This window comes from Ranitomeya variabilis, chromosome 2 (genome assembly GCF_051348905.1).
Source record: "Ranitomeya variabilis isolate aRanVar5 chromosome 2, aRanVar5.hap1, whole genome shotgun sequence".
Taxonomy (NCBI): domain Eukaryota; kingdom Metazoa; phylum Chordata; class Amphibia; order Anura; family Dendrobatidae; genus Ranitomeya; species Ranitomeya variabilis.
In genome coordinates this window covers 642,952,758-642,979,764 of record NC_135233.1, presented here as the reverse complement: position 1 = coordinate 642,979,764, position 27,007 = coordinate 642,952,758, and the positions used below count along the sequence as shown (strand labels likewise).

At 43.7% G+C, this 27,007-nt stretch overlaps 2 protein-coding genes across 5 annotated transcripts in view; both read right to left on the bottom strand.

The window, feature by feature from the left end:
• The window catches only part of TBCE (tubulin folding cofactor E), a 266,118-nt gene that overhangs the window by 225,514 nt on the left and 13,597 nt on the right, over positions 1-27,007 (bottom strand). For 2 of the 4 annotated variants that reach the window (XM_077289136.1, XM_077289137.1), the window contains exons 2-4: positions 24,033-24,117; positions 22,828-22,948; positions 2,136-2,220 (exon numbers count right to left, since the gene is read on the bottom strand). In XM_077289136.1, the coding sequence (XP_077145251.1) occupies positions 2,136-2,220; positions 22,828-22,927 (185 nt within the window). In that variant the 5' untranslated portion in view covers positions 22,928-22,948; positions 24,033-24,117. The remainder of the gene's footprint in view (positions 1-2,135; positions 2,221-22,827; positions 22,949-24,032; positions 24,118-27,007) is intronic. The other 2 variants (XM_077289135.1, XM_077289138.1) reach the window with 2 other exon arrangements.
• LOC143807517 (uncharacterized) lies at positions 6,977-11,354 on the bottom strand. The gene is made up of 3 exons (XM_077289139.1): positions 11,070-11,354; positions 10,746-10,908; positions 6,977-9,953 (listed from the first exon to the last, which is right to left on the bottom strand). The coding sequence occupies exons 1-3, from the start codon at positions 11,221-11,223 to the stop codon at positions 9,449-9,451; spliced, it is 822 nt and encodes a 273-aa protein (XP_077145254.1). The 5' UTR covers positions 11,224-11,354; the 3' UTR covers positions 6,977-9,448.

Here is a 27,007-nt window from a genome sequence, read left to right as displayed (position 1 = left end):
TTTATACCGACTCCACCAAAATAGACACAGACTCCACAGCCTGCTACGAATTGGCCCAAAGAAAATTTGCGCTTGTATCAGGTGCAGGTGTAAAGGGTAACCATGGTGATGATCTTCAAGCTCAAACATTATGAAAGACAGAGAAGGCAAAGAGTTAAAGGGAACCTATCACCCCGTTTTTTAAAGATTAGATAAAAATAGTGTGAAATAGGGGCAGAGCTGGGCTTTACATTACTGCCTTTTTGGTGCCTTTACACCCCCGTTAGGCTGCCGAAATACCTTTGTGAAGTGGCCGTTTTCTGCTGTCACTCAAGTTGGTCAGGTCGGATGGGCGTGGTCACAGCGCTGTTTCTCCCCCAGATCAGGCTCATCATTACGTTGGTGGCGTAGTGGTGTGCGCATGTCCAAGGTCCCGAATCCTGCACAGGGGTGTGAAAATAGCAGCGATGTCCGTTATTTCATTGGTGGTCGGTGGGCGCGGCCATCTTGCTTTGGCCGCGCGTGCGCAGAAGCGGCGCTCTGCTGGCCGCGGCTTCAGGAAAATGGCCGCGGGCATCCGCGCGTGCGCAGATGGCTATCGCGGCGGCCATTTTCGTGAAGCCGAGATGCGAACTCTGCTTCACGAAAATGGCCGCCGCGATAGCCATCTGCGCACGCGTGGATGCCCGCGGCCATTTTCCTGAAGCCGCGGCCAGCAGAGCGCCGCTTCTGCGCACGCGCGGCCAAAGCAAGATGGCCGCGCCCACCGACCACCAATGAAATAACGGACATCGCTGCTATTTTCACACCCCTGTGCAGGATTCGGGACCTTGGACATGCGCACACCACTACGCCACCAACGTAATGATGAGCCTGATCTGGGGGAGAAACAGCGCTGTAACCACGCCCATCCGACCTGACCAACTTGAGTGACAGGACAAAACGGCCACTTCACAAAGGTATTTCGGCAGCCTAACGGGGGAATAAAGTCTCCAAAAAAGCACTAATGTAAAGCCCAGCTCTGCCCCTATTTCACACTATTTTTATCTAATCTTTAAAAAACGGGGTGATAGGTTCCCTTTAAGAAAGAAAAGAGGTAGCTGGTGCATGCAAAGCGATAGCAAGAGTTGCTGGTGCACTGCAAGAGGCGGTAGCTGGCCAACAAACAGCCTACTCTGCCCTGGAGCTCTGCTGAGAGTGTGTGTACTGAGGCCAGGTGAGCAAAGGCCAGACGGCAACTGTGGAGAAGCCGGCAGCAAAGTACACCGGAAAGACAGCAGGCATCTATGGAAGAGCGGTCTGATAACAATGTGGGGTGGCTAAAAGTGGATGAGACAGGGAAGTAGTGCCATCTAGTGATGAGCGAGTATACTTGTTGCTCAGGTGGTCTCCGTGTATTTCGGTGGCATTTTAGCTATATGAGCATCTCAGGAAACACATCTAGGTGCTGATGTCTACGGGCCCCCTCTCCATCATGGGACCAGTCATACCTTCTGTGACCATTACGCCGCTGTCCAAGATGATGCCCAATCATCACTCGGCAGCATGTAAACCTATTTGAACAGCATGATCTTCCCCTCTACGATGCTTCGTAGTTAAAGCTCCACAGCACCTGTACCTAATTGAGCATCGTGATCATTCTGTTCAACCAGGTTCAGAAGCTGCAGAGCACTAACTGGGCAGCATCAGAGGGGAAGAACTACAGTGGGAGCTCACACCGTTTATCCAAGATCAAATGCTGCCAAACAGTGACAGGCCAGCTTCATAGAGAGGATGACTACACAACCCCAGAGAAAACGCTTGAGAAATGCTCTCTTAGACCACAAGCATACTTGAATACAATGAATATTTCATTGCAAGGAAGGTAGAAGTATAAAGCTGATCTTGTACCTAAATATTAATATTTATATAGGTGAGAAATATAAGCTGTTTTCTAAACTAATGAGCTCTAAACTTATGAGAAGTAAAATTGCAATAGTCTACCCAGTGAAAACCAACATCAGCCAAATTTCCTGCAGAAGGGTTAAACAACACTAGTAATAAAACTATAAGAAATACGTGAATATAAATAGCTGAAAAAACTGTAAAGAACATAGTAGGAAGCACAGAAAAAAAAGGGAGTACCCCAAAAGGTAATAATTTATCTTTCCAATTACCTGCATGTAAAGTATCTTGTTCCTTCGTGTGAGCCATCATGTTTTCCTCTTAAAGGGTTGTCCCATTCTACTCCGAGCCACATGCCTAAATATAAAGTACAGCAATATCTCAATCGATATAAGACAGTTTTCAAACTATTTTCATTTAGTTTTAGGATTATGTTTGGTTCCTCAAATTATAACTGTACGGTTATGGTGTGATTGCCTTTTGTGAAATAAACTTACGGTAGATTTATTATATTACAAATAATTGTATAAGTAGGACCATTTTTCCTTCTTGAAGTTTGCTGTAGTTTTTAAGATTTTTTTTATCATGTTGAATCAATAAAGATTATTCTAAGTCTAAATAGACTCCATTCTTTGTATCCCTCTTTGTATTTTTGGATAGACTATTAAAAATTAACTGCCATCTGTATAAATTTATTGCCCTAATATTACATTTTCCCATGCAATAGCTCATCCTATGAATAGGTTATTAAGTTCATAACTAGTGATGAGCGAGCACTAAAATGCTCGAGTGCTCATTGCTCGAGTCGAGAAAATTGGAATACTCAGGTACTCGACCCAAGCAACGAGCCCAATGTAAGTCTATGTGAAACCTGAGTATTTTTACCGCGATCCCCCGGGGGTCCTTTTAATGTCTAAAAACGTCTGAAAATGATGGAAACACTGCGCAAATGACATGGGAACATCATGGGGATCACCCCTGGAAGCATTTCTGACTCCTAGGTCACAGCTGTAAGTAATGTTGTCAGAGTTTCACGCCATTTTTACAGGAAAAAACATACAAAAACGAAACCAAAATAGATTTTGCTGGGAAATATGTTAAGATACATCCTTTCCAGGGTAATGACTTGTAAATAAGGCAAAATAATTAACCCCAGACCAAAATGTTCCTCCACCACTTGGGATATGTTCACAAGCAGTGTTTATGTGTTTTTCAACTTTAACATTGCTTTCAACGTACAAATGCATTCACTGGGAAATGTCATTGTAAGATTTAACAACCCTAGCTGGCCATGTGGTGTGTGACACATAAGGAGACACATCTTGTTTCATTTATGGAGCGACTCTTAAAAAGTCACAAAGCCTATTTTTAGAGAGGCATCAGGCGGCATTAATATTCTTAAATGACCATCATAAACAGTGGGTCTCCTATGCTGTTATTGCCTGTGCAGTGAGTAGCTGGGCTGACAAGAATTACAAAGCACCCCAATACCCCTTTCATGAGAGGTACAGGAGGGCTTCCTGAAAAAATGTTGCATTGAATGCAAGGCCTGCCCTGCTATAAAGTCATATGCACCCCAATAAGCCTTTGAACCCAGGTACTGGATGGCCACAGGAAAACCCACTTCAGATTATTCAGTTGGTCCTGCCATACAGTTTCCTTATGCATTGAATGCAAGGGTAGCCTTGACCCAAATGTGCATGCACCCCAATCCCCCCTTGGAAGAAACGGAGGAGAGCCTCCTAAACAAGAAAAAAAAAAACTGTCCCATTACAAAGAAGCGGGTCTCCTAGACTCATAATGCCCATACACTAAAGGCATGGGCTGACAAATATTTCCCCATGGGTGGGTACATTTTTAAAAACATTTTTTATGGGGATCATAGACACCCTTGCCAAAAAATTGACTGGCTGTAGCAGGGCGGAACACGTTAACCCTGGTGATCTAGTGGCAGTGGATGAGGAGATGTGGAGGAAGGCCTCATTAAACACTAGGTCCAATTTAAAAGAGCGGGTCTCCTAGACTTGAAATGCCCATACACAAAGTGTATGGGCTGACAAACATTTCCCCATGGGGGGTACATTTGAAAAAAAAAAATTTCAGCCCAAAATAGTGTTTACTGTTTAGAGCTAGGGTAACACACAGAAAAAAAAGGAGAATAGAAGCCTGAAAATCACACTTAGTAGACCAAAGATACATGAGGCGTGTCACGGAACTACCACACTGTAAAATATGTGGCCTGTGTTTTTATTTAGGCCCCAAAATAGCGTATAGGAATTAGGTCAAAGACAGCAAATACAGTGGAATGTAGCCCTGAAATACCACAATTTGTAGGCCACAGATACATCTGTCGTTTGACTGAGATACCAGGCTCTTCAATAAGTGGCCTGTATATTTATTTTTTTACTGCTATATAGTGTTTAGAGATAGGGTAACACACCGCAAAAAAAAGGATAATGGAAGCCTCAAAAGCACACTTTGTAGCCCACAGACAAATGAGGCGTGTCACGGAACTACCACACCATTTTTTTGTTTTTGATTTGTTTTTTGTTTTTTTAACAAGTTAGTGTATAGACCTAGGGTAATAGACAGACCAAAAATTGGAATGTATGCATGAAAAACAACTACCGTATATACTCGAGTATAAGCCGACCCGAGTATAAGCCGATCCCCCTAATTTTGCCACAAAAATCTTGGAAAAGTTAATGACTCGAGTATAAGCCTAGGGTGGGAAATGCAGCAGCTACCGGTAAATGTCAAAAGTAAAAATAGATACCAATAAAAGTAAAATTAATTGAGAAATCAGTAGGTTAAGTGTTTTTGAATATCCATATTGAATCAGGAGCCCCATATAATGCTCCATAAAGTTTATGATGGCCCCATAAGATGCTCCATATTAAAATATGCCCCATATAATCCTGCATAAAGGTTAATAATGGCCCCATAAGATGCTCCATAGACACATTTGCCCAATACCATGCTGCACAAACGTTAATTATGGCCCCATAAGATGCTCCATACAGACACTTGCCCATATAGTGCTGCACAAACGTTGGTTATTGCCCCATACAGACACTTGCCCCATATAGTGCTGCACAAACGTTATGGCCCCGTATGATGCTCCATACAGACACTTGCCCCATTTGCTCCGATAAAAAAAAAAAAAAAATCACATACTCACCTCTCCGTCGCTTGCTTATGGCCCCATAAGATGCTCCATAAAGTTTATGATGGGCCCCAAAAGATGCTCCATACAGACACTTGCTCCATATAGTGCTCCACAAACGTTAATTATGGCCCCATAAGATACTCCATAAAGATATTTGCGCCATATAGTGCTGCACAAATGTTGATTATGGCCCCATAAGAGGCTCCATACAGACACTTGCCCCATATAGTGCTCCACAAACGTTAATTACGGCCCCATAAGATACTCCATAAAGATATTTGAGCCATATAGTGCTACACAAACGTTAATTATGGCCCCATAAGATACTCCATGAAGATATTTGCGTCATATAGTGTTGTACAAACCTTGATTATGGCCCCAAAAGATGCTCCATACAGACACTTGCCCCATTTGCTGTTGCTGCGATAAAAAAAATTAAAAAAAAATCACATACTCACCTCTCCGTCGCTCAGGCCCCCGGCACTTTCAATATTCACCTGACTTCATTCCGGTGCCGCTCCATCTTCAGCGTCTTCTGCACTGACGTTCAGGCACAGGGCGCACACTAACCACGTCACCGCGCCCTCTGACCTGAGTGTCACTGCAGAAGACGCTGAAGACGGAGCGGCGCCAGAACAAAGAGCAGGTGGATATCGCGCAGCGCAGTGCTCCCCGTTATACTCACCTGCTCCTGGCGCTGTGCGGTCCCTGCTTCCCCGGCGCCTCAGCTTCTTCCTGTATTGAGCGGTCACCGTTACCGCTCATTACAGTAATGAATATGCGGCTCCACCCCTATATTCATTACTGTAATGAGCGGTACCATGTGACCGCTCAGTACAGAAAGAAGCTGCGGCGCCGGGGAACCAGGGACCTGCAGGGACCGCGCCAGGAGCAGGTGAGTATAATTAGATAGCCCCCGCTCCCTCTCCCCTGCCGACCCCTGGGTATGGCTCGAGTATAAGCCGAGAGGGGGACTTTCAACCCAAAAAAATGGGCTGAAAATCTCGGCTTATACTCGAGTATATACGGTATTTTTAGACCACACATAGAACGGGTGTCGAACGGAGATAACAGACTGTTTCAATATGTGGCCTGTATTTTAAAAAATTAAAAAAAATAAAAAAAAAATCTGTATACAGCAAGGGTAGCAGACCAAAAAACGCAATGTATTCCTGCAAAGGCTACGTTCACATTTGCGCCTTTGGGCGCAGCGTCGCCGACGCAACGCATGACGCAATGAAAACGCACACAAAAAACAACATTTTTTGACGCATGCGTTGAACGCATGCGTCGAAAAAAACAGCGTTTTGTGTGCGTTTTCATTGCGTTTTTGCGAAAACGCTGCGTTTTGTCATTCTTTACCCAATTGCTGGGAAAAAAAACCCAATTTTGTGTCTAGACACTAGATAAAAGACCACCAATGGATAGAGGAGGGTGGGTGTAATGGAATTTGTGTATATATACCCTGGCAGAGATTAATTCCTCCCATTTTGCTTGTGTTTACAGCATCATGATGGAGCGTTCCATGGAGAGTATCTACATGTATATGGAGTTGGAGTTTGCCTTGGCTAATGCTTATGCTATTGCCTGTTATCAGCAAAGGAAAAGAGAGAAACGGAGGAGTCTTCATCGGCGCTTTTGGCTACACTCTATAGTGGAAGTCCGGGAGAGCCGTGGAGCCTACCATTGCTTGTTTGGCGAGCTAAATGACAACCTGGAAAAATATTTTGAATTTACCAGGATGTCTCAAGACAGCTTCCGATATCTGCTTCGTCTTGTGGAAGGATCCATTACCAGGCAGGACACACAGCTCCGGAGATCAATTTCTGCTGAGGAACGGCTGCTGGTGACTCTACGGTACGTTATCTTGCAATGTAAAGGCCTGTCATATGTTCAGCAATGTTTTTTGTTTTTTTTTGTTATTCTATTTTTATATTTCAATGTACTTAATTAAATTTTAAAATTTATCTGTTTGGCAGTTTCCTGGCTACCGGAGAGACCTTGAGATCCCTGCATTTCCAATTCAGGATTGGAGTCTCCACACTTTCGGGAATTATTGCCGACACATGCCGCGCTTTGTGGGACAATCTCCGGGATGAATTTTTACCCCTCCCTACAACAGAATTATGGGAGGCCAACGCCAAAAAATTTGAACAACTGTGTTCTTTCCCTAACTGTATTGGAGCTGTGGATGGGAAGCACATTAGGATTACAAAGCCTGGAAGAACTGGATCTCAGTTCTTTAATTATAAAAAATACTTTTCCACCGTGCTCATGGCAATTGCAGGTGCGGACTGCAGGTTTGTCGCCGTGGACATTGGAGCGTTTGGCCGTGCAAACGATTCACGGACATTTAAGGAGTCTGATATGGGCCGAAGATTAGATCAGAACAATTTTAATTTCCCCCAGCCACGACCTCTTCCCAAGGCCCGGCAATGCCATTTGTTGTGGTTGGGGATGAGGCATTTCAAATGTGTGCCAACCTATTAAAACCCTACTCCAGTCGTGGCTTGGACCACACAAAAAGTATTTTTAATTATAGACTGTCCAGGGCCAGAAGAACGGTGGAGTGCGCCTTTGGAATCCTGGTCTCCAAATGGCGGATTTTAGGATCCGCTATAAATCTGAAAATTGAGACAGTTGATGAGGTGGTGAAGGCTTGTGTGGTTCTCCACAATGATATTATTTATTGCTAAAGAGAGAGTCAACGTGGAACTAGATGAACCCATATCAAACCCATTGCCCGATTACCAAGATCATCCTCTGAGGACAACTTTGGAAATTGGGCAGATGAGGGATCGATTTGCTTCCTATTTTGTTTCAGATGTTGGCCGTGTGTCATGGCAAGATCAAATGGTGTAGTGTTGATTTTAACAGTACTTTATCCTGCTGTTAACTTAAAATAAATTTATTGTGCTTAATAAAAATCTAAATACTGACATTTAAAGATTTAAACACTATTGAGTCCATTAAATTTTACCAGCCTAATGTAATGTTCTTTCAATGTTGTAATGTACCTAGATTTTCTACTGTGTTGTGTTATGAATAAACGTACTGTAGTATGCCTTTCCGTTACAAAAAACTGGTCCCCTTTTATTTTTAACAATGTTGTTGTCAATAAAAAAAATGTTAAAACAAAGGCAATGTCCTAGAACCAAATGTGTGTACCACAAATAATGTACTAATGTGAGCACCAGGTCCCAAATAGACTCTGCTAAACCACCCCACTTGTTCACATAGCCGTGTGTTCCATTGTTTTAAGCGAACATGATCGGCTCCCACCTTGTCAAGCAATTAAGCTTGCAGACTAGTTGCATATGGAACCTGGCTTCATGTAGCGCGCGGGCTGAAGCAGGTTTTCTGCCGCTGCAGCTGCATGTGCCGCGGCTGTGTGACAGGCACTACACATGCATGGCGAGGCCAACAAATAGGCCTGGGTTGTGCATGTGTTCTGCCTGTCACACTCTGAACATGCGGCTGCAGATCATAATCCGCACTCCATGAAGCCGGGGCCCATATGCTACTAGTCGGCAAGTGTTTTGCTTGCCAAGGAGGGAGCCGATCATGTTCGCTCAACTCTAGTGAGTTAACACTATTGAACTCAGGATGCTGGAAAACGTCCTGAGTCAAATAGTGGCGACACTTGTCCACGTGACCATTGCTACCACCTCACCTGACCCATAACCTTTCAGTATGTTTGAAAATCGTTATATTTTTTAATCCTCTTTGTGTTTGTAACACCTCATAGTACAATGAGAGACACCCAAAAAAAACAGAAAACAAAATAGATAAAATAGTGTCAGACATTGCAGATATGAGGTGTGAAAAACAAAAGATTTGAGTACACGGCACACGGTGTGTGAGTGAGTGAGTGCAAACTTATTTTAGAACAAGAAACTGCGATTTTGTTCGCAAAATAACAATTTTAATAAGGGAGACACAAAAAGAAAAATGGGGAAAGGTTCTTAAGGGGTAGGAACGTCCGCAATTAAGGGCGACTGATATCCACCGATTTGGGAGTGGGTGGAGGGGGAGGAGGAGGAGGAACCGTACTGTAAAATACTTGAAGGTATCTCTGACCACCCTGTGGCCGACGGTGGCGAGATTGCCAACGCAGGAGGGGAGGGAGGAGGCACGACCAGTCTCCTAGTCACTGTTGACTGGCTCTGGCTACTCTTGCTCCGGCTAGACCCCGGCCGAGAGCTCGGTGTTGGTATTGGAGCAGCCAGTGCCGCCGTAGCTGTCCGTGTTTTTTTGCGTTTTCTCCTCTCTCCCTCTGGGTGGTGTTCTGCGTGGCGTCTTCTGGAACTGGAAGGCCTGGCAGGAGCAGGACTTGGCGGCTCGTTTCGATGGTGGCGGCGGCCCTCAGCACCCGGACCTCTGTGGAGTTGCTCTGCAGCAGGAGTCGGAGTCATGCTAGCCAGCGATGGTACTACGGGCATTGTAGTCGCTGACTGCATGACCCGAGCCTGCTGCAGAGCAGTCACGTAGGCATTGTTGCAGGCCTGCATCACCGAAATCTGGAGTTCCGGCGTAAGATGTTCCACCATGCCCTTCGCAATCGCACAAAAAAAATGTTTTGCCGGCCTCGGATTCCATTGTTTCAAGGCGCCGGTCGATATTGGACAGAGCAGTGTCCATTCTATCGCCCAGCGCCTTGAAACAATTCTGGAAGACCGTGCCCAAATGCAAAAATTCGGGCATTAGCGGCCTGTCCGAGGCCCGCTGACGCTGTCGGGAATACCCGAAGGAAGGAGCGCCTGAGGCCTCGGCCAGGGGAACACCTGATGGACCAGCTGCCGTTTCTCCAGATGGTGGTGCAAGCCTGCTCTCGCTGTGGGAGGGCTGTGACGGGTCAGATGGCGATTCACGAAGGACCGCTCTAGATGGCCGAACAGGCTCGAGGGTGCTGCTGTGTGTTCTGTGAAAACATAAGGAAAACATTAGTATACAAAATATAACATTTCACATTCGCCACCTCCTGTGTAATAAAAAGTTAACATTGCATCACACAACAGTAAAACAATTTTAAATAATTGTAAAGGGTCAGTTCCGTCTGTCAGTCTGTCCTGCAGTAACGGTTTATTCATTCGCTGATTGTTCTGGCCAGTTGCCTGTCATGGCTGACGCGACCAATCAGAAACTCCCCGCAGTGAATGCCTGTCGCCCGCATACTCCCCTCTGTCACGATAAACACTTACCGGCGGTAACCGTTGCCGCCGTTAAACCTTGATGTCACAAACTTTTTAATATTGACGCTGCCTATGCCGCATCAATATTTAAAAATATAAACATTTTGAGTTTAAAAATTACCATGCTATACTCAACCATGGTTGCCTTTGGGACGGCCGCCATGGTTTACGCTTATCGTCGGACCTGCCATGACGTCACGGTCATGTGACCGAGACGTCATCACAGGTCCTGCGATCAGACCAACCCTGGGAACGGAACCTGCCGTGGACTATAAGGTCTCCCGTGTAAAAATTGTTGTTTTTTTTTTGGAAAACTGTGACAAACCAGGATGGGCAATATACAACGCCACTATGAAATATTGTACGTGGCTGGGCAATATACTACGTGTCTCTGTGCTGTACTACGTCACTGGCCAATATACTAAATGGCTGGGCAATATACTACGTGGCTGGACAATATAGTACGTGAACATGCATTTTGTACAATACCCGATGTGTTTGAATAGGTACTAAATACTTACTCTCGGCGGGCGAGGACCGGTCTCAGGAACTGAAGAAGTCTGGTGTGCTTGTACGTAGATGTCCTTGCCGCAGCAGCACCACTACGAGCCTGTTCCTCCTCCATCTGCAGGCCACGATTGAAACGGTCCTTCATGGAACGCCATCTTGTCCTCAATTTTTTGACTGTGAAAAAACAAAACCCCCCAAAAAAAAAAATTTTGAGAAACATTTTCATATGATAACGCAACTGTGTGCGATTCAACAAACTTGCAGGAGTTGATCACATCACACACGGTTGTGTATCCTGGCCTGATGTGTCAGAGCGGCATTTCAGCAATACTTACCAAAGTTATCTTTGTCCGCGGATGAAGCTGTGTCAAAGCCATCCCACAGCGATTTGGCAACCTCCGTCCACATACGCCTTAAAACAACCTGGTCCGTGTGCCGAGGGTCACGGCTGTCCCACAACGGGCCTCGCTCCTGGATAGAGGCGACCATGATATCTATGTCTATCTCCTCATCTTGGTCCCGTTGTGAAACCTAGAACAATTGGAAAACATTAATGTTTGCAATCTAAATAAAAATAGCTCTCTCCCCCCCCCACCCAAAAAAAAAAAAAAAAATTGGAAATTGTTAAAAAACAAAAAAAATAGGTTGTTGGAAAAAAAACGTACTCGCCGTCTTGCCACCACAGCTTGGCCCCGAGGTCACTGCTCCTGCTGGCGCGCTTCCTCTTCCTCACTTGAAGAAGCCTGGAAAATAGTTTTACCAAAATTGAGTGACAAGTCTACAAATGACACCGAATAGTAAGCAACAGTAGATCATGTACTCACCGGACTCCCCTTTGGTGTTGTGTGGCTTGACTCGCTAGCCATGGTAACAAGATAAATTCTGCAAGGAAAAACAAAAAAAAATATTTACATTAACAGAATGCACAATTATACACAGCCACATAGAGGAAAATATCTAAAAATCCATACATAAACATTACGAACACAACGAACAGTGCACTCATAGTACAATGCCAACTGAACAAGCACTGAGCAAATCACACAGCCATACATTGAAACTACAATGGCAGAGACGACACAATGCCAGAGTATAGCAAAAGCAGAATAGAACAGTCCCAGAAAAGATAACAAAACAAATAAACAACAGACCCTATGTACTAATCCAAAAAAGACACATCTTTTTTAAAAAATAAATAGTTTTTTTCAGAAAGGCACAAGAAAAGGCAAACCAAAAAAAAAAAAGGAAAGAAGTCAATCCTGGATAGACCACCATACATTACAATAAAACCAACAAGGCCGGAGACAATGAAACGCCATCATATAACACAAGCAATACATCACAACCATAATAAAAAAAAAAACAATGTCCATTACACAACCACAGTATAGCCGGTTTGCATAACAAACAAATACACAACTTGCTATAAATTTTAAAAAATCAAACACAAAGAAAATGCGCAGATCCATTCTATACTTACATCTCTTGAAAGCAGATGATATATAGAGCTTGTCTGTTCTCTGTTCTATGCAGCAGCCAAGTGACAAACAATGCAAACATTTTATTTATATATGTCGGATGTTTTTTCACTGTCTAGACACCGTCTAGACACTTTTTGTGTTATTTTATTAAACGACGCATGTGTCGCACAACGCAGTACGACGCACGCACTTGCGTCCGTTGCGTTGTCTATTGTTTTCAATGGGGATTAAAACGCAATTACGACGCATGCGTTTTTTCCAAAATTTTCGACGCTACAAAAATGCAACATGTAGCGTCGGCCGCGCCCCCCCAGGTGTGGCCAAACGACGCATGCGTCGTGAAACGCAACAAAACGCATGACAACGCATGTCCATGCGCCTCCAATGTTAAAGACAGGGGCGCATGACACATGCGTCGTTATGCGTCGACGACGCTGCGCCCAAAGGCGCAAATGTGAACGTAGCCAAAGAAAGGTTTTGGACACCACAGATACACCGTGCATCTAACGGAGATAACAGAGTGATCAAAATGTGGCCTTAATTTTTTGGGGACAACCAAAATTGTGTCAATAAGTAGGCTATGACACTAAAATAAAACATTTGGAGTACTAAAATTGTACAATATTTAGCGCAATGATATGCGATGTGTGTGGCGTACAAATCACAGTACTAAATATAAGAACTGTAGCTAAATATTTTTGGGCCAGCTAAAGATTTTTGAAATATTGTTGAAACCTATTGTAAGACACTCCAAAAAAAATAAAATATATAGTACATAAAAAAAAAAGGCCAGAATTTTATGCACACTCCCATCTGATGCCTGGAACCAAAACAACTGTTTTAAATTGTTAGATTTTAATGCTCTTGTTTTAAAATTCCCTGGCTGTAGTCTGCCGTGTGACCAAGCCAATAAATGTTTTTAAAAAATGGGGCTCTGTATTGCTTTGTACTGAAATTTGCAGGTATAAGGTGCCCCCCCCCCAAAAAAAAATAAATAAATAAATAAATAAATAAAATCATGGCCACGGATACCTGCAGCTAGGTATATATAAAATACGCAGCAGCAGACAGTAATGGAGCCTTTTGATGTATGCAGGGAGATTTATAGACTCTCACCCAGTGCCTGCATGCCTTGCAGTCATGTGAATATTTGCACATAGACTGCCCTGCCTACCTAGCACAATTAAAAACTAGGCCCAATGTAAAGGAGCGGGTCTCCTAGACTTGTAATGCCCATACAAACATTTCCCCATGGGGGCTACATTTTTTCAAAATATTTTATGGGCATCATAGACACCCTTGCCAAAAATTGGACTGGCTGTAGCTGCACAGAACACGCCAACCCTGGTGATCTAGTGGCGGAGAATGAGGAGACATAATAATGATCAATCATACTAAAATCAACAAATGAATTAAGGATGTGAATCCACCTATGAAAGAAAATAACGAAAGGGAGGGGTGAACACAGGTTCATAGATAAGAAGCCAGAATGTGTCCAACGAGATATGTTGGTCCCTATCAACAGCTCAGAGACAGGAATATAAATAAAAATCTAACATTATTTCAATATTTTTATATTGGAGAGGTATACACTAGGGTCATGAGAGGATGGTCCAGATATAGGAAAAAATGGAAAATATAGGAATAAATGGGAAGAATATACATACATCTCATTTGTATGACATTTCCCCCTGGGGGAGTAACATTTGTTTTGGTTTCAAATTAGTAACGGGCATCATAAAAACACCCTTGCACAAAAATTGAGTGACTTTTGCATCACGGAATACATTCACCCTGGTGTTCTAGTGGTTGTGGATGATGAGGATGAGGATAAGGAGGAGGATAACACCAAACAGACCAAATCAGGAAGTGTATACCCATGTGTGGTTGTGAAGGGGTGCATGAGAATTCACCTCCACAAAAAAGACAATGTATTTGAGCTTATGTTTCGCTGTTTTCTCTTCGTGGTGTACAGAAGTCTTGCCCAATCCAGCCCTTGATAAGTTTTATAGGAGTCAGTCTGTCAGCATTTTCAGTTGACAGGCAGATGCGCTTATCTGTTATTACTTCACCGGCAGTACTTAAAACCCGCTCTGACAGAACGCTAGGAGCAGGGCAGGCCAGGACCTCCAAGGTGTAGAGAGCCAGTTCATGCCACGTGTCCAGCTTGGATACCCAATAACTAAAATACACAGAGGAATCCCAGAGGACGTTTGTACGATCTGCAAGGTACTCCCTCAGCATCTTCCCAAACATAGCACTTCTTGTGACAGCACCCCTTGCCTTTGTGCTGGCACGATGGGAGAATCTGAGAAAACTGTCCCAGAACTTTGCCATTGTTCCCCTGCCTGAGCTGGATTGCACTTCTGTCTCTCTCGCTTGGACTCCTTGGTTGTTCAACAAACTGACGTTTGCTGCTAGCGTTCTCAGATGAGAATTATTTAAGTAATTCCGCTACAAGGGCCCTCTGGTACTGCAACATTTTAGTACACCTGTCTGCCTCTGGAAGAAAAGATTGACAGTTCTCCTTGTAGCGTGGGTCTAGAAGGGTTACCAACCAGTAATGAGTGTCCCCGAAAATTTTAATAATGCGAGGGTCACGGGAAACGCAGCGCAACATAAAGTCAGCCCATGCACCAACAGGACGACTGACCATGCTATATCCTCCTCCCTGTCCTCAGACCATCAAAGCTGAACAGACGGTATGACAGCTGTGCTTGTAGTACCATCTATAGCGCATGAAAGTAGCTCCTGTTCTTCCTCCTCATTGTCTACCAATCCACATTGGGAAGACATGAGGCTGGGCTGAGTGTAATCACCCTGTATGGTTTCTTGCTCCAAGTCCTCGTGCTCTGCCTGCAATGCATCCTCTTTAATTGTGAGCAGAGAGGTTTTCAGAATGCAGAGAAGTGGGATGGTGATGCTAATTATGGTATCATCGCAGCTCACCATCTTGGTGCAGTCCTCAAAGTTTTGGAGGATGGTACATATGTCTGACATCCATGTCCACTCCTGAGGTCTTGTGTGGAGAGCTGGAAGCTGCAAACGCTGCTGAAGCACGGCAAGGACAGCTGAAGCTGTAGCTGACTTTCCAAAATGGGCAGACAGACGGCTTTCTTTCACTAGCAGATCCGACAGCTCCGGATAGTTTTGAGAAAACGTAAAGAACCGCGAGGTTAAGCACACGAGCCTGGCAAGGTACGTGTGTGAGCTCACCTTGCCTCAGAGCCGCCACCAGGTTTTGGCCATTGTCACACATGACCATGCCTGGCTGTAGTTTCAGCGGTGTCATCCAAATATCTGACTGCTCTTTCAGCGCTGTCCACAACTCTTCAGCATCGTGCGGTTTGTCACCTAAGCAGATTAGCTTCAGCACAGCCATTTGCCGCTTGGCTGAGGCAGTGCTTCCAGCTTCTGACTGATGTGTTGATCTCAGAGATGGAGGCTGAAGAGGAGGAGGTGCAGGAGCTGTAGACTGTGGGGGCAACCCTGATTGATGCAGGGCCAGCAATCCTCGGCGTGGTGAGCATGTGTTCCATCCTAAGCTCAAACTGGGTCCTGGCTTCCACTATGTTAACCCAGTGTGCTGTCATTGACATGTACCATCCCTGCCCACAAGCACTTGTCCATGTGTCTGTTAGGTGGACTTTCCCAGTAACAGCATTGTTGAGGGCATGGGTAATGTTGTGGGACACATGCTGGTGTAATGCCGGTACGGCACACCGGGAGAAATAGTGGCGACTGGGGACCGAGTACCTTGGGACGGCCGCCGCCATCAGGTTGCGGAAATTTTCCGTCTCAATGAGTCTAAATGGCAACATTTTGAGTGCAAGCAGACGAGAAATGTCAGAATTTAGTACTGTGGCCTGTGGGGCATTGGCTGAGTATTTCCGCTTGTGTTCCAATGACTGGGGTATAGACAACTGAAGGCTGGGCTGGGACAAGGACGTGGACGGGCTTGATGATGGTGCTGGTTGACTGTGGGCAACAACAGGTGCAGGGCCCGAGGCATCTTCACAGGCACGGTGAACTGGGGATTGGCTTGTAAGCAAAACAGTGGAAGAAGCAGTGGTGTCACCTGCAGACAGTGTTCCTGGAGCCTGGGTTTCGGCCCACAAAGTCTGGTGCTTTGCTGCCATATGCCTAATCATGCTGGTGGTGGTCAGGCTGGTACTTTTGCTAACCCTGCTGATGCGGGCACGGCAGGTGCTGCAAATGGCCTGTTTGGTGTTATCGGCAGAGTCTTTTAAAAAATAACCAGACTCGGGAAGATCTAACAGTTGGAATGGCAACTTCCATCATGTTGGTGTTACAGGAAAAGGATGTACGCCTTCTGTCTGTGGCCATCACACTGCTTCTTCCTGCCTGTTGGGGTGATATGCCTCCTTCCCCATGTGTGCTGCTGTCCTCGCTCTGCATGTCCTCCTGCCACGTTGGGTCAGTCACTATGTCATCCACCACCTTGTCTTCCCCATCCGCACTCTGCTCCTCCTCCTGACTTTCTGGCAACTGTGTCTCATCATCGTCCACCTCTTATGACACTTTCCCACCATCGCCTTCATGTGACCGTGGCTGTTCAAATCTTTGGGCATTGCTACATGTAATCTCATCTGGCTCCACTTCAAGATGACCGGCAGAGAGTCCGGAATCTTTAAAGGGAAAAATAAACAGCTCTTCGGAGTGTCCTAGTGTGGGATCAGTTGTCTTAGGACACTCGGCATGGTGGGAGGAAGGAGGATCAGGGTGAGTAATATCCGGTCTACACTCACAGCTACTCAGACTTCACAGTGTGGAAGACATGGTGGTGGCCAAGTGACTGGAAGCATTATCCGCTATCCAACCAACAATCGTTTCACACTGCTCTGGCTTCAATAGTGGTGTGCTGCGGTCCCCTAGAAACTGGGACAGGAAGGTCAAGCGCGAAGATGTGAGCCTTTGCTGTGGTCCACTTTCAGCTTGGCCACGGCCTCGTCCTATGCATTCACCATCAGCATCACGTCCACTTCCCCGTCCCTTGCCTTGCCCATTTTAAATGGACTACTGAAATATTTGAAAAACTCAATACAAATGGATTTATTTGGAGAAAAATTATATGCGATCAGTATGCCGGAAAACCAAGTATTTGGAGACCACACATACACCGAGCGTCTGACGGAGATAATAGACTGTATACATTTTTTTATATATTTTTTGTGATTTTTTTAAAACACTAAATACTGAGTAGACCAAGGCTAACAGACAGAACAATGCAAAGTATCCCTGCAAAGCAAGGATTTTGACACCACAGATACACCAGGCGTCAGCCACAGATAACAGACTGATCAAAATGTGGCCTTGATTTTTTGGGGCACACCAAAATGGTTTCAATAAGTTGGCTATGACACACACAAAAAAAATATTGAAGTACTAAAATTGTAAGATATTTTGCGCAATGATATGTGATGCGTGTGGCGTACAACTCACAGTGATAAATCTAAGAACTGTAGCTAAATATTTTTGGGCCAGCTCATGATTTTTGGGGCAGCAAATTGGTGTCCAAAAATGTTGTATGACACTACAAAATATTAGATAGTACCAAAAAAAATAAAAAAAGGACAGATTTTTTCGCACACTCACATGTGATGCCTGGGACAAAATTCTTAGATTTGCACGCTCTTGTATTGCAATGACCTGGCTGTAGTCTGCAGCGTTACCAAGCAAATATATATTTGGAAAAAAGGGGGTTATGGATTGCTGTATAATAAAATGAGCAGGTATAAGCTGCAAAAAAAATAAAAATTGCCACGGATAACTGCAGCTAGGTTTATATAAAATAAGCAGCAGACGGTAATGGAGCTTTTTGAGGTATGCAGTGAGATCTATCTACTCACATACAGTTCCTGCAGGCATTGCACTGAAGTATATGTGCACATAGACTCCCCTGCCTACCTAGCACTGCAATCTATGTACTGCCGAATTAGCCCTAAAAAGGACTGTTGGTTTATCACGATTTGTGGACTGAACACTAGCAGACCCACACTAACTATTAAAAAAGAAAGATTCTGACCCTGTCTCAAGCAGCAGCTCTCCCTACACTAGCTGAGTCCGCAGCAGAATGCGGTGAGCAGGGCGGCGCCAGGTCTCTTGCAGACCTGATGACGCTGTGCGGCCAGGCAATCACTGTAATACCACAACAAAGATGGCTGCGGCATTACAGTGCATGGCAGACAATCCCTGCATGGTCATTTGAGTTCTAAAGAACGCCAAAATTCCAGGGCGGAGGCCCGAGCTCCCACCGAATAACCCTGGAAATACTCGGTGCTCGCCGAGTACACCGAGCATAGTGATACTCGGGCGAGTACAGAGTAGTGGTGAGCACGTTCGCTCATCACTATTCATAACCCCTTCAACAAAGGCTGCCTGTTTCCAAAAGCACAAGCTGGCCACAATGTATGAGCACTAAAATGGCAATTTGCAATTATAAATCATTTAAAAAAAATAGTCACTACACCAATGGATGAATTCCCTGAGGGTGTACATTTGGACAATATGGTAACACTACAAATGGCACCTGCAAAAATTCCGGCATAGAAGATACCAGAACATTTCATAAGTTTGAAGCAGGACAGAAAAGCTTTCATGCCATTTTTGTGATATTAAGAATTCACCTTACACTTCTGCGCACTCTTTGCTCCTTCATAGTACCCTACCTGACTGATTTCATAATATGCCGTCTACATCAATATAGCTGCCTGTGTAATTTTAGGTCATTGTTATTTGGTTTTTCTCAGAGTATGTGCAGATGTTCAGTAATTGGCAACGCTTTGGACCCAGCACATGTCCGCTGTGTCCAAAGCTCTGCTGGCTATTGAATGCAAGTGAATCTGTAGGTGTTCATTGACCCGTGCTGATTCACCACATCCAATACATTGTACGGGTGAAATTTATCTTGGAGGCTCGCGTTTCCGCAAGATAAATGGACATGCTGTGGTCTGGTAAGATGTGCAGCATGTCCGCCTCCGTAGGTAAGCCGCGGGCATCTGTGCACGCATAGTGGGCATGGGATTTCTTGAAATCCCATCCACTATGCTGTAACATCTGAACGTTGCGGGTTGGACGCTGTGCAAGTACACACAACAGAGCTTGTAATAACTGGGCAGTGCTGAGCTGAATCACAAGCTGAGCTGTATTAGTTTCCATTCAGCGAATGACTCATGACAAATTCTCTATAATCCCAACCTTCCACTCCCGTCTCCCAAGACTTCTCTTGCTGTGCAGGTTCATTGGATAGCACAACTCAGAACAATTTGATTTATCCCCAATAGCCACAGTTTTAAGCTTGCCCTAAAAACACTTTTCTTTAGACTGGCCTATCAACTCATCACACTTAATTATCCTTGTTTTGCCCAGACAAAACTTTCTTCAAAATCTGGACATTCGTAGCATGTGTTCACACACCCTCCATAGCTTATCAGTCCTCTGTGTCTGTATTTGTACTGCTCCAAGAAGCGGTCACCAGCCAGTATTTGAATCCAAAACCAAACCACAACACAAGGATTCCTAAAATATAACTTTTAATGTATAAGTTAAAATATAACAAAGTTCTAAAATTGAGGACAGCACAATACAGATAAACAACCAAAAGGGGAAACAAATAACCCCTACCAAATACCCTATTCTTGTCCACTACCTATTTACGGGGGTAGGCACCCTAAGTTACTGCGGTTGGCGCCCCCGTTCCACGAAGACTGGCCCTATTAGCCCTACAGATAACCTACAATCTCTATAAGGTAGTGTCACAGATGCAATTTGACCCAAAACCAAAATAATTATAAAAAATTAGCAAAATAGTTCATATGAAGAATAAGAAAAAAAATAGAATAAACAAACTAAGCAAAAAAACAAAAATAGTAGTATAGCCAAAAGCTGAGGACCCTTAATAGGGTATTAATATACAATAGATAGTTACACAGAGAAAAATATCATTATCTCATACATATAGAACCATTGATGTACCATGTACAGTTTTCAAAGTTTGATCATCATAATCCTATCCAAACAGATCCATAAGGGCAAAATCCCAATAATACCATAATGAACACATTATAAAAAATTAGCAAAATAGTATAAACAAATACGAAAAAAAATAAAAAAATTAACCAAACAGAAAAACAAAAAATATTATGTATTATGTAGCCAACACGCTACAAGCCCTTGGTAGGATATTAATAGATGTTATATATTATATAAGATATAGAAAAGGAAGATATTATTCTCTCATTTACACAGAGCAGATCCCTCATGTAGAGCCACTCAAAACACAATACAGACCACCTCTGTTAGTTTGGTGGCCTATTAGCTCTATTACCCAGAAAAAATAACATATTATAAAAAATTAGCAAAAAACTGTATGAAAAACATAAATGAAAAAAATGAAAAAAACAAAACTAAACAAAAAAACTGAAAAATAGTCTTGTAAGCCTCAGCCTTTGTGTCCTTAGTCAGGAACTCAAAAGATATTATTTGGGGCAAATAATATCTTTTGAGTTCCTGACTAAGGACACATTTTTCAGTTTTTTTGTTTAGTTTTGTTTTTTTCATTTATGTTTTTCATACAGTTTTTTGCAAATTTTTTATAATATGTTATTTTTTCTGGGTAATAGAGCTAATAGGCCACCAAACTAACAGAGGTGGTCTGTATTGTGTTTTGAGTGGCTCTACATGAGGGATCTGCTCTGTGTAAATGAGAGAATAATATCTTCCTTTTCTATATCTTATATAATATATAACATCTATTAATATCCTACCAAGGGCTTGTAGCGTGTTGGCTACATAATACATAATATTTTTTGTTTTTCTGTTTGGTTAATTTTTTTATTTTTTTTCGTATTTGTTTATACTATTTTGCTAATTTTTTATAATGTGTTCATTATGGTATTATTGGGATTTTGCCCTTATGGATCTGTTTGGATAGGATTATGATGATCAAACTTTGAAAACTGTACATGGTACATCAATGGTTCTATATGTATGAGATAATGATATTTTTCTCTGTGTAACTATCTATTGTATATTAATACCCTATTAAGGGTCCTCAGCTTTTGGCTATACTACTATTTTTGTTTTTTTGCTTAGTTTGTTTATTCTATTTTTTTCTTATTCTTCATATGAACTATTTTGCTAATTTTTTATGATTATTTTGGTTTTGGGTCAAATTGCATCTGTGACACTACCTTATAGAGATTGTAGGTTATCTGTAGGGCTAATAGGGCCAGTCTTCGTGGAACGGGGGCGCCAACCGCAGTAACTTAGGGTGCCTACCCCCGTAAATAGGTAGTGGACAAGAATAGGGTATTTGGTAGGGGTTATTTGTTTCCCCTTTTGGTTGTTTATCTGTATTGTGCTGTCCTCAATTTTAGAACTTTGTTATATTTTAACTTATACATTAAAAGTTATATTTTAGGAATCCTTGTGTTGTGGTTTGGTTTTGTAGTCTAGGATTCCATTTATATCTGCTTTTGGTTTTTCAGTATTTGAATCCCCCTATGTATTTTATTGATGGCCAGACCGTACAATACAAGCATTTTTTTTACCATTCACCTTTTGTGACTCCCCTATTTCCTCATAGAATATAATGCTTGCGAGCAGGGACATGCTCTTCTCGGTATCTGTTCTGTTATGTGTTATTCTGTAATGTCTCTACTGTCTGTACAAGTCCCATCTAAAATACAAAGTGCTGCAGAATATGTTGGCACTGTAGAAATAATAATGTTTATTATTATTATTGCCTGAGGCTCACAGATCAGGGATGTGAAACTACAAATGCTGCTTTTGCAGTTTCACATCACTGATCTGTCAGCTGCAAGTAACAAACACAGCTCAGCTTTGTGCTGCCTAGTAATTAGAAGCTATATTGTGGAGGAATGCAGGAGAATTGAGTTTTGAGAGAAACCAGCCAATAATGATCTAAATCCACACAGGCGGCTAGAATAAACTCATTGTCAGTGCTGGAGGAAGAGCTATTATGGCAGGAAGCTAGCTGAGAGAGACTGCACAATGTCAACTGGGAACACAGGAACTACAACAGGACAATCCCGAAAGCAACAGGTAAGGCTAGGTTCACATCGCGTTCTATGCGCCCATAGACTTCAATTAGCGGAACGCATCCTAACGCACGTCACAATCGGCATGAGTTAGCGATGATGCGTTACTTTGTAACACACCCTCGAACGCGGTCTACCGCGTTTTCGGGTACGTCAGGTCTAACGCACAGCGAACGGACGCGTTCACTGTGCATAGACCTGTATTGCTAACGCATGCCAATGCAATGGTACCATGCGTTAGTGCAACTATAGGAAAAAAAGCGATTTTGTGCATCAGCGTTAGCGAATCCGTTTAACGGATCCATTAAACGGATGGCACTAACGCGATGTGAACCTAGCCTAAGGAAATATAGCCTGGAGGGGCATTCTATGGAGGGGGGGTGGCAAAATTTGGAAAATTTAAACATAAGTTATAATGGCACAAATGTATATGTCTATTATTAGAATACCATACTGTGATTTGGGGAATAATCATTTAAAATAAATGTGTATAATAAAACGTTTTTTCAGTTTATGATATTCTGGTATACCTGGTGTAGGTGGCACCAATCCAACAAACTGGACAGTTGCATATTCTCCATCACAAATTATACGGCGACCAATGGGATCACTGTGAATTACTTCGGTCATTTTCCTGAGGATTTCTCACCACTGAAAAATAAATTAAATTCTACATGTAAAACTATTACAAAGTTAAAAAATACTAGGTTTGGTAAAAACAAGATGCTTGTGCTTTGGTGGTCAGAGAGTAGGTTTCCACATTGCAAGTCAATGTGACTTTAAAGATGAATTATTAGAAATTCAGGGTAAAATGATTGCACATTATTTCTACACAGCTGAGCGGCCACTTACAATACGCAACTGACTTATCGTATATATGTCGACCCGAGGTATAAGCCGAGACACATAATTTGGCCACGAAAAACAGGGAAAACGCACTGACTCGAGTATAAGCCAGGTATGCATTGTCACCTCATCCAAATCCTTGCATGCATGATTCCTCATCCCTGTCCTTGTATGCATTGTCCCCTCATATCGATACCTGTATGCATGGCTCCTCATCCCTGTCCTGGTATGCATGGCACCCCATCCCTGTCCTTGTATGCATGGTTCCTCATCCCTATTCCTTGAATGCATGGTTCCTCATCCCTATCCTTGAATGCATGACCCCCCCCCATGAGAAAAGCATAAAAAGAAAAAACAAACAAAAAAACCCACACAACTACTTACCTTCCCCGTGCGCCCTCGCAGCATCCTGTTCCCGCTCCCAGCAGCTCATGCGGCCAAGCAATCACGTGTCCCTTCACATTAAGGTAACGAATATTCATCTCTCTCCACTCACCAGGGATACGTGATCGCTCTGTACCAGGAGCTGCTGAGAGCCGGAACAGAATGCTGCAAGGGCGCGCAGGGAAGGCAAGTAGGAGGTTGCCATTCATTGCCGATGCAGTGAATATTCATTTCTCTTTAGCAGCGGGCACAGTTACAACGGTAGCCGTCGGCTCCAGCCTCTTGTGACCCGCTGCTCTGCCGCTCCCCCTCCCCCGTCGGCTTCTGGGACAATGACTCATTTATATCCCGAGGGGGGGCGTTTTCAGCACACAAAAAAAATGTGATGAAAAACTTGGCTTATACACGAGTATATACGGTACACTGAATTTGAAAGATGCTAGGAGTTTCATAGGTGAGCAGCAACCTACATGTACAAATTAGTAATGAAACAAAGAAAACCTACCACCAGGTCACAAGTGGCCTGTTTTTATATTTGACTTTATTGCTGTTGCTCTCCTGAGTGTTCTGCTTCTTTCTACGGAAATCCACTAAATGGGAAAAAGAACTCATTTCAAAAGGTCGACAAGACTGGGTTTTCATAAAATATTGTTTAACCCATAACAAAGTAAGGTTTACAATATAACTTCCATTACAAAATCTTCAGTTTTACTCAAATTAATTGATGCATAAATGAAATTACCTCACATGAGAAATTACTACATCTAGTATTTTATATGACCTTCATGAGTTTTAATAACAGCACCAAGTCTTCTAGGCATGGAATGAACAAGTTGGCGACAGATTGCAACATCTATCTTTTTCCATTCTTCACGAATAACCTCTATTTCAATACAGAGCAGTACATCTATGAATTCATAATACCATCAATGAAATGTAGCTCCCCAACACCAGCAGAACTCCTGCAGCTAAACATAAGGACACCGTGTTTCAGTGTAGGAACAATCTCCCAATAATTTTGCGCACAGATATTGTTCTAAGGCTGGAGTAAAAATAGGTCCATTTTACACAGACGAGAATCGCAGAAATGTTCCCTGAACAGTGATCCGTATGTCGTCCCTGTGCAGTGCGAGGATGCAATTTTCTCGCATGTGAGCATCCGTGTGACATCCGTATGGCGAGATTTTCTCGTCGGCTTGCAAAACGGAGCTATAATGGATCCATGGGCTCAAATATTCATGAAAACATACATATATACCATGTTCCAAATTATTATACAAATGATATTTTTCTCGGATTTTCGTAAATGCTTGGTGCAAATGAGTCAGTCTAATAAAAGTCATTACCCGCTAGAATATACATCGAATTTTAATGGAAACACCTCCCAATCATAACAGTATAATCTTGAAAATGAATAAAAACTCAAAATGCACTGTTCCAAATTATTAGGCACAGTAGAATTTCTAAACATTTGATGTGTTTTAAAGAACTGAAAATGCTCATTTGTGGAATTTGCAGCATTAGGAGATCATATTCACTGAACAAAAAAGCTATTTAACTCCAAAACATCATAACAGGCCAAGTTACATGTTAACCCCTTAACGACCTTTGACGCATACGCTGCGTCATGAAAGTCGGTGCCAAAACGACCTATGACGCAGCGTATGCGTCATGGAATGATCGCGCTCCTGCAGATCGGGTGAAAGGGTTAACTCCATTTTCACCCGATCTGCAGAGACAGGGGGAGTGGTGCTTCAGCCCAGGGGGGGTGGCTTCACCCCCCCGTGGCTACGATCGCTCTGATTGGCTGTTGAAAGTGAAACTGCCAATCAGAGCGATTTGTAATATTTCACCTAAAAAACAGGTGAAATATTACAATCCAGCCATGGCCGATGCTGCAATATCATCGGCCATGGCTGGAAAACCTGAAGTGACCACCCCCCACCCCACCGATCGCCCCCCCAGTGCTCCGGTGCGTGGTCCGGTCCCCTCCGTCCTGTGCTCCGCTGCCCCGTGCTCCTGCCCGCTCCCCCGTCCTGCTGTCCGCTCCCCCCGTCCTCCGATCACCCCCCCTGTGCTCAGATCCACCCCCCCACCACCCCTTCATACTTACCGATCCTCCCGGTGTCCGGCCGTCTCCTCGCTGGGCGCCGCCATCTTCCAAAATGGCGGGCGCATGCTCAGTACGCCCGCCGGCCGGCAGATTCCTTACAGGTACATTTTGATCGCTGTGGTAGGTTCTACCACAGCGATCAAAATAAAAAAAATAATAAATAAACCCCCCCCTTTATCACCCCCATAGATAAGGACAATAATAAAATAAAGAAAATATATATATTTTTTTTTCCACTAGGATTAGGGTTAGAACTAGGGTTAGGGTTAGAACTAGGGTTAGGGTTACGGGTAGGGTTAGGGTTATGGCATGTGCGGATTTGGCAGCGGATCCGCAGCGGATCGGCCGCGGATCCGCAGCGGATCGGCCGCGGATCCGCAGCGGATTGGCCGCTGCTCCGCAGCGGATTGGCCGCTGCGAATTCGTAGCAGTTTTCCATCAGGTTTACAGTACCGTGTACACCTATGGAAAACCAAATCCGCTGTGCCCATAATGCGGAAAATTCCGTGCAGAAACGCTGCGTTGTATTTTCCACAGCATGTCAATTCTTTGTGCGGATTCCGCAGCGTTTTACACCTGTTCCTCAATAGGAATCCGCAGGTGAAATCCGCACAAAAAAACACTGGAAATCTGCTGTAAATCCGCAGGTAAAACGCAGTGCCTTTTACTTGCAGATTTTTCAAAAGTCGTGCGGAAAAATCTCACACGAATCCGCTACGTGGGCACATACCCTTAGGGTTAGGGTTGGAATTAGGGCTAGGGTTGGAATTAGGGTTACGGGTGTGTTGGGGTTAGGGTTGTGGTTAGGGGTGTGTTGGGGTTAGGGTTGGGATTAGGGTTATGGCTACAGTTGGGATTAGGGTTAGGGGTGTGTTGGGGTTAGTGTTGAAGTTAGAAATGAGGGGTTTCCACTGTTTAGGCACATCAGGGGTCTCCAAACGCAACATGGCGCCACCATTGATTCCAGCCAATCTTGCATTCAAAAAGTCAAATGGTGCTCCCTCCCTTCCAAGCCCCGACGTGTGCCCAAACAGTGGTTTACCCCCACATTTGGGGTACCAGCGTACTCAGGACAAACTGGGCAACAACTGTTGGGGTCCAATTTCTCCTGTTACCCTTGCAAAAATAAAAAATTACTTGCTAAGACATAATTTTTGAGGAAAGAAGAATGATTTTTTATTTTCACGGCTCTGCGTTGTAAACTTCTGTGAAGCACTTGGGGGTTGAACGTGCTCATCACACATCTAGATAAGTTCCTTGGGGGGTCTAGTTTCCAAAATGGGGTCACTTGTGGGGTGTTTCTACTGTTTAGGCACATCAGGGGCTCTGCAAATGCAACGTGACGCCCGCAGACCATTCCATCAAAG